Consider the following 13,891-nt stretch of genomic DNA (forward strand, 5'->3'; position numbering starts at 1 on the left):
AAACCTAAACCCCGTATTTCCAAACATCTGAGCTGTTACTAGTTATCACTGTACAGTTACAAAGCCCCTTTGATATAAAATTTCAGCCTGTCAAAACATGTTTCCCAGGCTACCTTGATGCTCAGCAAAGCTGACAGGCTTCACAAGGGGGAAATGGTTTTAGAGATCAGTTCTCACATGATAAGCCATCAGTCTACAGAGTACCACGCTGTAAATGGCTCCCGATGTTACGGCTTAAAAACAAGGAAATGGCCATTAGCAGGTACAGGTGTCTCCTTGAACCTATTAATTCTGTTTCCTCCTCAAGCTCTGAAATCTATTTCTGAAATTGAAGGGACAGAAAAAGTTTTGCTTTTGCCTTTCCAGTAGAAAGGATTCTGGACAGAAAGATATCAGGATCTGGCTAGATGAGGAGGAATGGTGGGAGTCTGCAGCTGGGGAAACAGTGCTGGATTACCGAATAGGCAGCGGCCTGTGGGCCCCACGACTTTTAGGGGCCCTGCGGAAATGGATCAAAGTAACATTGATTGGATCTTGAAAGAAAATTGCAATCTAGCTTTCTTAGTTCAATGTAATCTCACTAGAGCATGCGCATGAGAGGCGCCCCAAGATGTCGACTGCCTAGGGGGTGCTACATGTAGCAGGACAAAAGGCACAGAGAGCCCCTCCTTGAAGGAGTTCGCGACTGCTGGGAAGGCTCAGATCCTCAGTTCTGGCGACTGCCTCCTTGGGGTAGTCCTGTCTGTGGAGTTCTCTCTTAGGTTTTGTCTCTCTGAATAAAGAATCAACCTTACTGCTTATCTCTGAGTTTATGTGCTGACAAAAGATGACATAGTGGCGTTTTCTCTGCTGGTGTCTGTCTTCCATTAACTCCTGTTTTGAACACATATGTATATCCTGCTCAAGAAATAAATAAAATTGAGCTGTGCATTGTAGAGTGAAGCAGACAGAGTAAAGAAGCCACAATGCATTTGATGCTTCTGTCATTCTTAGCAAGCCAGCATTAGAGCAACAGCAACGGCTGAGCTTTAACAGTGAAACAGAGGGCAATTAACATTGCTAAAGTAGTGTCTGATCCTCCTTACTCCCATGGTCAAAGCTGATTATTGTGAACTGTGACTTAAAAAGGTAAAGGCAAAGGGACCCCTGACCATTAGGTCCAGTCGTGGCCAACTCTGGGGTTGCAGCGCTCATCTCGCTTTATTGGCTGAGGGAGCCGGCGTACAGCTTCCGGGTAATGTGGCCAGCATGACTAAACCGCTTCTGGCGAACCAGAGCAGCGCACAGAAACACCGTTTACCTTGCCGCTTTACCTATTTATCTACTTGCACTTTGATGTGCTTGCAAGTCCTAGGCTCTGTGGTTTAACCCACAGTGCCACCCATGTCCGAACTGTGACTTAGCTCTTGCCAAAAAATGTTTGGCATGTATGGTGTAAATCCTGAAGTTGACAAAAGTAGCAAATTACACTGAATAAAATCCCACACCACAAATGCAGGACAGTAGCTACCTGCAGTAGTAAAACCTGCACCCAGGGCTGCCAACAGGTACTGAACCATGAGCCAGCAGGCCCCTCCCCCCATTCTTAGCTTTCTTTTCCTCCTCCTTTTTTGAAAAAAAGAAAATGTATTTCAATTAGACATTTCTACAGAAAGAGCACAAAACGCAAAGGCTTCAGCACTCGGCAGGCAACAATACTGCTGTAAGTATCAGGACTATGGGCTGCTGTGAATGACATTAGATATTTGTTTTTTGCTTCTCCGCCCAGGAGCTCAAGGTTGCACACATTATCCCCACCCCCTTTTATCACTGTAATAGAATCCACTCTATTCCTGCAGTTGATATTAGTTTTAAAACTGTTTTAATATTTTTTATATTGTTGCAACCCACCCTGGGACCCTGCAGGGAAGCATGGGTAAGAAATCCAATAAATAATCATAACAGTGGCAGCCTGGTGTGGTAGGCTAGGCTAAACTAACATATTTACCTCCTCAGCAGTTATTGCCAGTAGATTGCTTGAGGGGGCTATCCATATGTGTGGTGGGATGATGAGCTGCTTGTGCGTTGAAGCTGGATCCCTCAGAGCTCACTCAGTGTAGTGAAATCCTGCCTTGAGCGGAGCCCTTCAGCATGGCTCCGTCAGTCGCTGGTAGAATCTGACAGTGGGCGTTTGCGGAAACGTTTCCAACATAAAAGCTGTTTCACGGACATGCGCCTCCTGGATTCCCTGCGTGACAGTTTCCGGCGGGGGGTGGGGGTCCTTAAAAGCTGTTCTGATACCTCCTCACTGTTCTCACTGGAAGTATCCCAGAGCCTCCCCTCCGACTCCCTTTCCTTTGGAGCTCCCGCACTCCCCCTACTGGTTCCCTCTTCTGCTGAAGAATTGTCTCTCCTATTCTCCTGAAGCCTTCTCACCACCTGTCCTTCCGATGGCAGTTCCCTGACATCCACCTCCCCCCCAGGGCCCCCTTCACCCCCTCCCGCCTCTTCTCTTACTGGCGGCGAGGACGGAAATCCCTGGAAGGAACTCCCCTCATCCTCCGAGGATTCAAACACTTCTAACCACGGCCTTCCGCCTCTTTCCCCCTCTTCCTCTCCTTCGTCGGAATCTGTTTCCACCTCCACTCCCGACTCTGGGAACCCTTCAAACTCCCCTTCCTCATCTGTAGTCCCGAAGTGTTCCCTCCTAAACCTTGCCACTGGTTGTGGTTTCCTTGGGAAACGCCGATGAAACGTTTCTATCAAAATCTCGTCTTTGACTTCCTCTGCCGGTACCCATGTGTTTTCTGACTCTTCCTCCCCCTCCCATTCTACCAAGTATTCCACCTGATTCCCCTTCCACCTGGAATCAATGATCCCTGCCACATCCATGTTGCGTTCTCTCTCTTCTATGACGGGTGTCCGGGTGACCTCCCTCTCATGTTCCCCCCACTCACATCCCTCTCTGTATGGCGACAGTAATGACCTGTGAAATACTGGGTGCAATTTCATGTGACTGGGCAATCGGAGTTTGAATGCTACTGGGTTGACCTGCTGTATGACCTCAAAGGGTCCCAACCGTTTGGGTCTCAATTTCTTACACCCTCCCTTGAACGGCAGTCCTTGGGTGGATAGCCACACCCGGTTACCCACCCTTATGGTTTCGCCTTCCCTCCTATTTCTGTCTGCTTGCTTCTTATATTCTTCTTTGGCTTTCTCTAAGTTGAGTTGGAGCTGACGGTGGATCGCTTCCATCTCTTCAACAAAATTTTCCGCTGCAGGTACACTCCACCTTCCCCCGCCCTCTCCTGGAAACGCCCGAGGATGACACCCATAATTGGCTAGAAAGGGACTCATCCCTGTGGACACGTTCTCCGCGTTGTTGTAGGCAAATTCTGCCAGAGGTAACCAGTCTACCCAATCAGTTTCTCTGTCCTTTACATAACACCTCAGATATTGTTGCAAAACCCCGTTTGCCCTTTCTGCTTGCCCATTTGTTTCTGGGTGCCTGGCGGTGGAAAAACTTACCTCCACATGCAACATGCCCATTAGTTTCCTCCAGAACCTAGAAGTAAATTGTTTTCCTCTGTCGCTCAAAACCCTCAAGGGGGCGCCATGCAACCTAAAAATGTGCTCCACAAACAACCTTGCGGTTTCTTCCGCTGTCACTGCATGTGAACAAGCTATAAAGTGGCACATCTTAGTTAGTAGATCTACCACCACCATGACCGCGGTTTTCCCTTTGGATCTCGGTAGATCGGTCATGAAGTCTATGGATACCATCTCCCATGGCCTTTCTGGGGTGGGTAAGGGTTCTAATAACCCTGCTGGCGCCAACCTCTCTCCCTTTGCTCTTTGGCACCTGTCGCATCCCCTGACATACTCCCGCACGTCTTCCCGCACCTTGGGCCACCAAAACTCCCTGGTAACCAACCACATGGTCTTGTGCTGCCCGAAGTGCCCCGCCGTGGGGCTGTCATGCAACTGTTTAAGCACCCGCCCTCTTAGTTCCCCACCTGGTATGTAGAGCGCCCCTTTGTAATATAGTTTTCCGTTCTTTTCCTCAAACCCCCCTGCGTTCTCACCTGTCTCCCTGAGTTCCCTAAGTTTCTCTTGGGCATATTCATCGTTTTCAATACCCTCTACCAGTTCTCTTTGCCCCACCAATGCCGCCCCACAAACCCAGTGGTCCTCTGAGATGATATGTCTTTCTTCCGCCCCTCCTTCCCCCTCCAAGTACTCAGGTTTTCTGGAGAGAGCGTCCGCCCTGACATTCTCAGCCCCTGGCACGTAGCGAATTTCAAAATTGAACTTGGAGAACTCTTGCGCCCATCTTACTTGTCTCTGGTTCAATACTCGGGCTGTTCTCCAGTATTCTAGATTTTTGTGGTCTGTCCGCACTTGAACCTTGTGTTGCGCCCCAATCAACAGGTGTCTCCATCTCTTGAACGCTTCGTGGACAGCGAGTAATTCTCTGTCGTACACTGTATAATTCCTCTCAGACTTGTTCAATTTCCTCGAGAAGAAGGCACACGGCCTCCATTCCGACGTATTCGCTCCTGGCTGCAGGAGCACGGCGCCCACCGCTCTGTCAGACGCGTCGGTTTCCACCCTCATCGGCTGCTGCAGATCCACGTGTAAGAGTTGTTCTTCCGAAGCAAACGCCCTCTTTAAACTTTCGAAAGCTCGCTGCGCTTCTTCCGTCCAGACAAATTTCTTCTTACTGCTGAGACAATCCGTGATGGGGGCTGTTAAATGGGCGAAGTTCTTGATGAACTTCCGATAGAAGTTTCCGAACCCCAAAAACCTCTGCACATCTTTCTTAGTTTTCGGTGGCCTCCATTCCAGCACCGCTTGCACCTTGCTAGGATCCATGGCCAGCCCCTTGTCCGACAACCGGTACCCAAGGAATTCCACCTCCCTGGTGTGAAACTGACACTTCTCCAGTTTCACCCACAGCTGGTTTTCTTGCAGTTTGCTCAGTACTTCTCGTACATCTCGCACATGCTGCTCTTCATCCTCTGAGTACACCAGTACATCGTCCAAGAACGCAGCGCAGTTCTTGTACAGCAATGGTCCTAGTACGTGATTCATGAATGATTGAAATACTGCTGAACCCGCCTGGAGGCCGAAAGGCATAACGCAGTACTCAAATGCCCCCAAGGGGGTGAACATAGTGGTTTTCCACTCATCTCCCTTTCTCATACGTATCAGGTTATACGCCCCCCTCAGGTCCAGCTTGGTAAAAATCTTCCCTTTTCTCACCCGGGTCAGAATGTCATCGATTCTGGGCATAGGGAAAGTCACGGGTTCGGACACTGCGTTTAGGGCCCTGAAATCCACAATTAATCTCGGTTTGTCCGAGTTTTTTTTGTCTACAAAGAACACTGGGCTACCCCCCACCGCTCGTGACTCCCTGATGAACCCACGCTTGAGGTTTTTGTCAATAAACTCCCTTAGCTCCTGCATCTCTCTGTCAGACATTGCATACACCTTGCCCACTGGCAATTGCGCTCCTGGAAGTAAGTTGATTTGGCAGTCAAAGGGTCTGTGCGGGGGTAGTTTATCTGCTTCCCTTTCGCTGAAGACGTCGGCAAAATCTGCATATTGTCGTGGTACCCTACCTTGATCCATTGCTTCTATCTTTGCTAACGTGGCCTGAGTGCCTACTTGGCCCCCTTTTTCTGTGCAGTGTCCCATACAATGTGCTGACCCAAAGGAAACCACTCTCTGATGCCATCCCACAAGCGGATCATGCAGCGCTAGCCAGCTCATCCCCAAAATGATGGGCGCTCCTCCCAACGTGGCTATATTAAATGCTATCCGTTCCGTGTGTCTTGCCACCCTCATTGTCATGGGGACAGTCTGCTGGTCTACTTCTCCCCCCAACAGCACCCTCCCATCAATCGTGGTCACCTGCAGGGGATTTTTTAAAGGAATGGTCTGTATCTGATGGGCGGCTGCAAACTCCTTACTCATAAAGTTGCAGGAGCTGCCTGAGTCTAATAGCGCCTTCACTTTTAGTGGGTGTCCGTTTGCCAGCTCCAGCAATACCTCTATTACAAGAGCTGGTCTTGGGGGTTCTGGCGTGGGCACATTTACTGTTCCTTGGCCTGGCTGCTGTGCCCCGTCGGTGGCAGCCAGGCGTTGGCTTTTACTTGCTCCTTAGCTCCTTCTCCCTCCTCCCCAACAGCTCCCGCCATTCCTTGCCATTCCTTTCTTTGCGGACAAACTCTGGCAAAATGACCTGGCTGTTGGCAGAGAAAACATTTCTTGGCGCCTTTTCCCTCCTTCTTCCGCCCTTCACTGGGGTTTGAAATTGCGCGCGCGCGCGCTGTTCCGATTTCCATCGGCTCTGCTGGCAGAGAAGGCTGCTCTGGCATCTCTGGAATGCGGAAATCCCTCCAACGCTCCCCTTTCCCTTCCCGCTTCTCCAAGGCTCTGGCCTCCTGGCGTGATCCTATGGCCAGCGCTGATTTAGTCAGATGGTCCATAGACTCCGCCCTGGGCCCCCGGGAAAGTTCGTCTTTCACTGCCGAAGATAGTCCTTCTTCGAACAGCATTTGTATCGGTTCCGCTGACAAATCCCATCCTAATTTATGGATCAACATGGTGAACTCAGTCCAGTACTCACGGACAGATCGGTTCCCTTGTTTACACGCCATTAACTGCCTGCGCGCCACTCCCTGCTCAATCTCGCTGGAAAACATCAGATCCATGGCACGAAAAAACTTCCTTGTGTCCCTTAGGGCTTCATTATTGGCTGCCATTAGTGGCCTCACCCAATCTTTGGCCCCGCCTTCGAGATGCCCAATCACATAAGCAACCCTCGAATCCTCATCAGGAAAATCATCAAACTGCAGATTGAGGGCATATTGCATCCCTGTCCTGAAGGCTTGATAATTCCTGGGATCACCCCCAAACTTCTGCACCAGTCCTGGCACTTTCCTCGAGAGCTGGGCGGCTTTCCCCTTTTCTGCATCATGAGCCCTCCTCTCCTCCAGCCTCGCCGTTTGCAGAGCTAACTGTACCTCCAACATCCTGTACCTTTCTTCCAGGCTAGGACCGGCTGCAGCTGCTCCCCCATCTCCGGCTCCGGCTGGGTTGCTCATGATGCCTCTCTTTGCACAAGCTGCTTTCAGGGACTGTCAGATTGCTGTGGTGGGATGATGAGCTGCTTGTGCGTTGAAGCTGGATCCCTCAGAGCTCACTCAGTGTAGTGAAATCCTGCCTTGAGCGGAGCCCTTCAGCATGGCTCCGTCAGTCGCTGGTAGAATCTGACAGTGGGCGTTTGCGGAAACGTTTCCAACATAAAAGCTGTTTCACGGACATGCGCCTCCTGGATTCCCTGCGTGACAGTTTCCGGCGGGGGGGTGGGGGTCCTTAAAAGCTGTTCTGATACCTCCTCACTGTTCTCACTGGAAGTATCCCAGAGCCTCCCCTCCGACTCCCTTTCCTTTGGAGCTCCCGCACTCCCCCTACTGGTTCCCTCTTCTGCTGAAGAATTGTCTCTCCTATTCTCCTGAAGCCTTCTCACCACCTGTCCTTCCGATGGCAGTTCCCTGACAATATGCAATGTACCAGGCCCAGGAAATCCTGTGGGCATCCCTGCCTGTCTGCCTGCACCTACTGTGATTTTGCTTTGTTGCATACATTTTGATGTAGCACTTTTACACAAATAAGAGCCGGCCACAAGGAGATCTCTGTGCTTTAAAAAATGTTTGTTTTTATCAAGGGGTACTCGAGGATACACAGTAACGGGGTACCTTTGCTGTTGTTAAACAGTGTGGCACTTATTGTAACAACTTCATGATGAGTATTGGCGCCTATATTTCTAGGGGGGAAACCCCTTATTTATCGGACAACTGAGATAGTCAGCTACATGCAGCTACCATCTGAAAGAGCAACTAATGAATACAGCAGCAAGGAATCTGTTGAGGAAGGAAACAATCCACATCTAATTTATTTTGTGGGAAAAGGCCATTAGACTGTGCCCACAAGCCTGGACTTCTGAAAATCCAACAGCAGATTTTTATCACTCCCACTGATTTTGAAGTTTCACTGCTCCTTAATGAATTTTTTAAAAAGGAAAAACCCAGTTTGTTCATTCAGATAACATTCCTAAATGCATGCTAAAGGCTAAAACATCCACTGACACTGCCCAGGAATTCAGGCTGAGCAGTAGGACGATAACAATATTCTAAGGCAGGGAATGTCCACTGGCATCATCATGTTCCAACATAATATTGTCCCCTGTCCCACAAACATTCTACCACCAATTACCTACCAGGTTCAGTGTGCACAGAAGGACACTGTAAAGGCTAAATTGCCATGGTTTCCTCCACAAGGACAAAATTTTCTCCTTAAGCTCTCGTGTTTCCATGAACTAAAACTCCCATAATTACCAACAACTGGCTATGCTGGTTGGAGCTAATATAAGCTGTACTCTAGCATCTGGAGGGCACCAAGTTAGCTACTGGGAGCCAGTGTGGTGTAGTGGTTAAGAGCGGTAGTCTTGTAATCTGGTGAACCAGGTTCGCGTCTCTGCTCCTCCACATGCAGCTGCTGGGTGACCTTGGGCTAGTCACACTTCTTTGAAGTCTCTCAGCCCCACTCACCTCACAGAGTGTTTGTCGTGGGGGAGGAAGGGAAAGAAGAACGTTAGCCACTTTGAGACTCCTGAGGGTAGTAATAAAGTAGGATATCAAATCCAAACTCTTCTTCTACTTCTACCCCTGTTCTACTGCAAAGGATTGCAATAGCTGCTGGGCTCATACTAGAAGGCATTCTCACTGAATGCCATCATGGTCGGGGATGGACTGAATGTGCAACTTCCATTTAAGTCTTGATTTGGCTTGACATTTTTATAGAAGAAACAGAGGTACCCTAGAACTTCACTATAAGATGGGAGGCTCTTTAATCGCTGTCCTGAGTATGACCTGTTTTCATGAACCATGTTTGAAATCTTTAAAACTGGACACTTGAATAAAAAGAGACACAACCCACCTGGACATCTTTATACTTTTCTTGTAAGTCCATAAGCCTGTGATAAGCTTTAATAGCTTCTGAAAACTCTCCAACGTCTGTACTGGTGAGAATGTAATTTTCCCAAATCTGCCAGTGCTCATAATTACACTTGAGAGCTTCCTGAAGGGTCCGGAATGCTTTAATTCTGGTTCAAAATTAAATAAGTTAAAACACACAAGGATTTTTGCTTTGCCATTCAATTCCCGCCCCCTCGCCCCGCCCTTATTCACTTCTTTAGAAGGTTTATCATTTAAAAAATTGTATCTACAAAGAAGACAACAATCTTAAGAGTTGCTTTTCTGATTTGACAAGAGATGGATGATTCTCTTCCCTTTATACCAGCATGCTTCATGCCATAACCTTTATTGCTGTTATCTGTTGGCAGGGCTCCCCATCACACATAATCACAGTGACATGAGAGATGCTTCCCTGTTGTGTGATCCCATACAGCTGAGTGCAGCACCTGTCTGCAAAAGAGGCTGCCAATTGCAAAGGAACAATCCACATTATTGTATCATTTGCATCCAGGGCACGACATTGTAGGAGAGAGACTGCTCCACAGGGAAACAACTCTCACAATGCTGGGCTATATGTGAAGGGTTTCTAGATTTTCCAGTGACAGCATTTGAATGTAGTAAAAATGGCTTTCCGACAATTATTTTGCTGTATTCCCCCCACCTTGAAATCTATTATACCAGGGGTAAACCATACACATATAAGGCAATCCATTTTGTTATTTTTCTGTGAAATACCTGCTAGTCTAGAATTTATGGAAGATTACTACACTTCTCCTTTACAAATAGGCTAAAGCAGATAAACAAGCAAAGAATGCTGCTTGTTTAAAGATGAATATGTGTGCTTCTCTCAGCCAGGATGAAAAACAAAAGCTTTTGACATTGTTAAACTATAGTGCTCAGATTTGCTATTTGCCACCTACTATTCATAACTGCACTGTTAGAATGTTAAAAATTCTCCATGTTATTTTAATCCCATTGGCATAGACCAGAGGTCAGCAACCTTTTTCAGCTGTGGGCCAGTCCACTGTCCCTCAGACCATGTAGTGGGTCGGACTATATTTTGAAAAATAAAATAAAAAATGAACGAATTCCTATGCCCCACAAATAACCCAGAGATGCATTTTAAATAAAAGGACACATTCTACTCGTGTAAAAACAGGCTGATTCCTGGACTGTCCGTGGGCTGGACTGAGATTGGCAATTAGGCCGGATCCGGCCCCGGGGCCTTAGGTTGCCTACCCCTGACACAGACAGTTCCCCTCTTACTTCTTACACTGTATTTTGTAAGATTAAATTTTTGATTAAATGATAAGTCATCTTGATTTTGTTGTGAGGGTGAGAAATTAAATAGTAGCTTTCAATGACAGAAACTGATCAAGCGTTAAATATGGAACACCATTTTTTGTGCAAATCTCTGCCAGGTGAAATTTCACCACAGCTCTTCCTCTGTTGGCTAATTTATGAGAAGAGATAAGAGACGCAAGATGGGGATGTCATTTCAGTTAAGGGAACAATACAGGTACATAAAGAGTCCAGAAATTGCACAATGACATGTGAATGGGAGAACAAAGGGATGAGATTAATCACTCTCTGGATAAAAGAAAATTTACTTGCTGACTTAAAAATGAGCCACCTTAGAAACCTATGTAGCCTCCACAGAGAGATTAAGAAGTTCTAGTCTGATAAATGTTCTAGTCTGATTTTCTTCATTTAGGTAATTGGCTATAAAGTTTCTCGGGGATACTTCTACATACTCTGAAAGTTGCTGAAAAGGACATTTGTCTGAAAAGGACACTTGAACAAACATTTGTATCTCTTTACATCTATTTTTTTTGTTCCTTGCAGTCTCCGTAGCAACTGCATCTTTCAGTCTGTATGTTCCATAAATATGTCTAAGGGCCTCTTGAACTTATTTATGGCTTTTGGTTCAATGCACTTTCTTGGCAATTTGTTTCCTGTGTCCACAACTTTGTGAACTCCCTGTTCATTTTCTCATTTTCAGTTTGCTTCCAGAAAGCAGATAAATTGTTCACAGTGATGCAAGGGGGTGAGGTGGGGGGGGGAGGGGGAGGGAAGAATCAAGAATTTTTTTTTTTAACTCTCATTTTTCTCCCTTGCCTTTTTAAGTTGCATTCTTTTTGGTAGATGATTAATGGGACACAGCCTGAGCAACCAAAAAATTATCTTGACAACTTACTTATGATACCAAACTTCTGAAGGAACTGCATTATCAAAAAGGTATCTACTCCAGACATCATTACATAAACTGAGCAAGCATACAGAACTAAGAAATCAGGTCCCTTCACAAGATTTATTAATGGCTTCTTCTAGGGAGCAGAAAACAAGTGGCTTATTATGCAGGTTGATACCATCGGCTACCATGAGGCTAGTACTAAAACTGCCAACTTCCCCCTTGATTATGTGACTACAATAGGCATCCTTAGCTATATATTTTTTCCAAAGGGAATGAAATCAGATTTAGATGCCAGCTTGCTTTCCCCCCCCAAAGTAAGAATGCAGTTATATACATAAATGTTTATATGCCCCATTCTCTGCCATTTGCAAACCACATGAAACTGACCAAAAGCAGAATTCACAATAAGCCCTGCAACTAACAAGTAATAAAAACAGCCGGCTAAAAATTCCACAGTTAATGACATTACAGTTATTAAGCATACTGAAACGCTTTTTGGAAAAGCCAGGTGGGTCAGTGGGAGGGGATATGCACCCCATAGATACAGCACTCTGTAGCGTGGGGGTCCACAATACAGAAAAGCGTGGGCATTTGATTCCGCAGGGCTCTTTTGTATAAAGAGCAGGGCCTCCCTTGCACGATGAAGTCAGTGCAGCACTTGTAATTAACAGTATCCTGTGCAATAAATTCTATATTGCGACACCCAGTTTGGGGAGGAATCTAAACAGTTGCTTTTCCTTTTCAAAGGCTTTTCAATGATATCTCTACCTTTTTAATGTCTCTCGTGGTGGGAGGCTTGTTCTAGAGGTGATCATAAAGTGGATCACGAGGGATGCATGCCCAGGAGCTGGGAGGAATTGAGGGGAAAGCTGGAGAGGGAGGAAACCAGCACTGTTTACTTTGGAAGCAGCAGTTACTAATCCCTTTGATGTACTTACTTCTGTTTTAATCTGATATATGCAGTTGATAAATTGTTCCAAGCCTCGGCATTCTGTGGGGAAAACAAATTCATGAAGGAAAGAGCAAACATAGAGGAGTAAGGATACCTATTTAAACACAGGGCACATTAAATTTGTGTTTTTATCAGAAAACACTGATTTGTGTCTCAACATATTCGACATTCATAAATTTGGCTGTTAAATTATAGCACCCATCAATAGGCATAATCGAGCCGGAGTTAGACATTTTAAAGACCTGCTATTTTGAGAGAATTTTAAAGTATATGCCACTCAAGGGCTTACCTTTGCTTGATTCATAGCCATTAGGAGTATGGCAAGTTTTAGGATAGTGCCCATATTTTTTTTTAAAAAAAAAAAATTAGGTTGTTGCAGTATAAAATTAGTGTAACAGTAGAAACAGTGGCATACCAGGCGGTATTATTTTGACAGGACATTGAACAATAAACCTTAAAAATAGTCTGAGAATTTGGGAGATATTAGAAGAGCACAGAACTGACTGGGCCTGGGTGATATATCAATGTATCACCCAGGACTGGTATGAGGAGCAGACTGTGATTATCGGTTTCACTCAGCAGTATATCGCTGATGAAACTGCCCCCTCTCCTGAGTCCCTTCACTAGCAGCGTCCGCTGGAGGAAGTCAGTAGTTCCTTCCACCAGTGGGTGCTGCTGGCAGAGGGACAGATATATCATTGAGTGAAATCGCCATCCCACTCTGCCCTCATACGATGGAGAGGGAGAAACAAGCTCTATCAGCGAGGCGCTGATACAGCTTGTTCCTCTCTCTGCATCTTTAAACTGCTCGACTGAGGAGTGTTGCCGCTCTCTGCAGCAAGCAGTTAAAGGAACCCCGTGAGGAGATTTCACCCCTCCCATATCCAAGAATCTCCTGATGAGTCTGCTGATTCTCCAGAGAGGAAGGGGCAGTGTTCTGCTCTCTACTTATTCTGCTCCAGCACCACATCAAAGAGTCAGTCAGTCAGTGTGTCGGAGAGAGAGAGACTGAGTGTTAGAGATCGTGTGTTTTATTTTAGATAAGGTTGCTGCTAAGAGCAACTGCAGACATTCAGTGCAGTTCAGCTTCTCCATTTAGCTCTGTATATAATTTGTATGATAGTTGTAGATAGAATAAAAGTAGTTATTCTACAGAGCCGCTCTCCGAGTCGTTTATGCTCTGCTATACTCTGCTATACCCTGCTGTGTGACGACTGTCTACTAGTGGAAGTGAATCCGGTGCTCACAACTCTAAGCTGTGAGTCCACCGCACTTTGACCTGTTCCTGTGCAGAAGGTGGTCTCTGGAAGTGCTACCCAGCTCGCCTAGCCCAGTCGGGGCTGAAGTGTATGAGTCCAGTTGGTGGCACTGGCTCAAGGGCGATGCTGACAGCCCGATGCTCAGCTGGGCGGCGGCGGGGGGGAGTGTGTTCCCTTCCCCCAGCTGAGCAGTGCAAACAAGCTGCATTGTCCCAGCCTGCAAGCCTGGGTAAAACCGCCTCAACTCTTGAGGTGATAGCTGGAGCAGTTTCACCCACTGTCTCGCGGGCAGAGGCCAATGCATCTTGTTTTTTCAACATTGCAGTGATACACAGCAACGTTGAAAAGCTGATATTGCCCAGCCGTAGACCTGACACACTTTCTCAGAATGAGAATGATTATAATTTCATTTCAGGCAATGCTCCAATGTTGAATTACTGATTTTGCCCAGTTTAACATTAAT

General features: G+C 46.6%; 1 protein-coding gene across 1 annotated transcript in view; it reads right to left on the reverse strand.

Moving 5' to 3' along the window:
• Positions 1–13,891, reverse strand: part of TTC27 (tetratricopeptide repeat domain 27) — an 88,680-nt gene that overhangs the window by 13,585 nt on the left and 61,204 nt on the right. The window contains exons 15-16 of the mRNA XM_079969480.1: positions 12,156–12,208; positions 8,986–9,151 (exon numbers count right to left, since the gene is read on the reverse strand). Coding sequence (XP_079825606.1) covers positions 8,986–9,151; positions 12,156–12,208 — 219 coding nt within the window. The remainder of the gene's footprint in view (positions 1–8,985; positions 9,152–12,155; positions 12,209–13,891) is intronic.

This window comes from Podarcis cretensis (assembly GCF_951804945.1).
Source record: "Podarcis cretensis genome assembly, chromosome: 3".
Taxonomy (NCBI): Eukaryota; Metazoa; Chordata; class Lepidosauria; order Squamata; family Lacertidae; genus Podarcis; species Podarcis cretensis.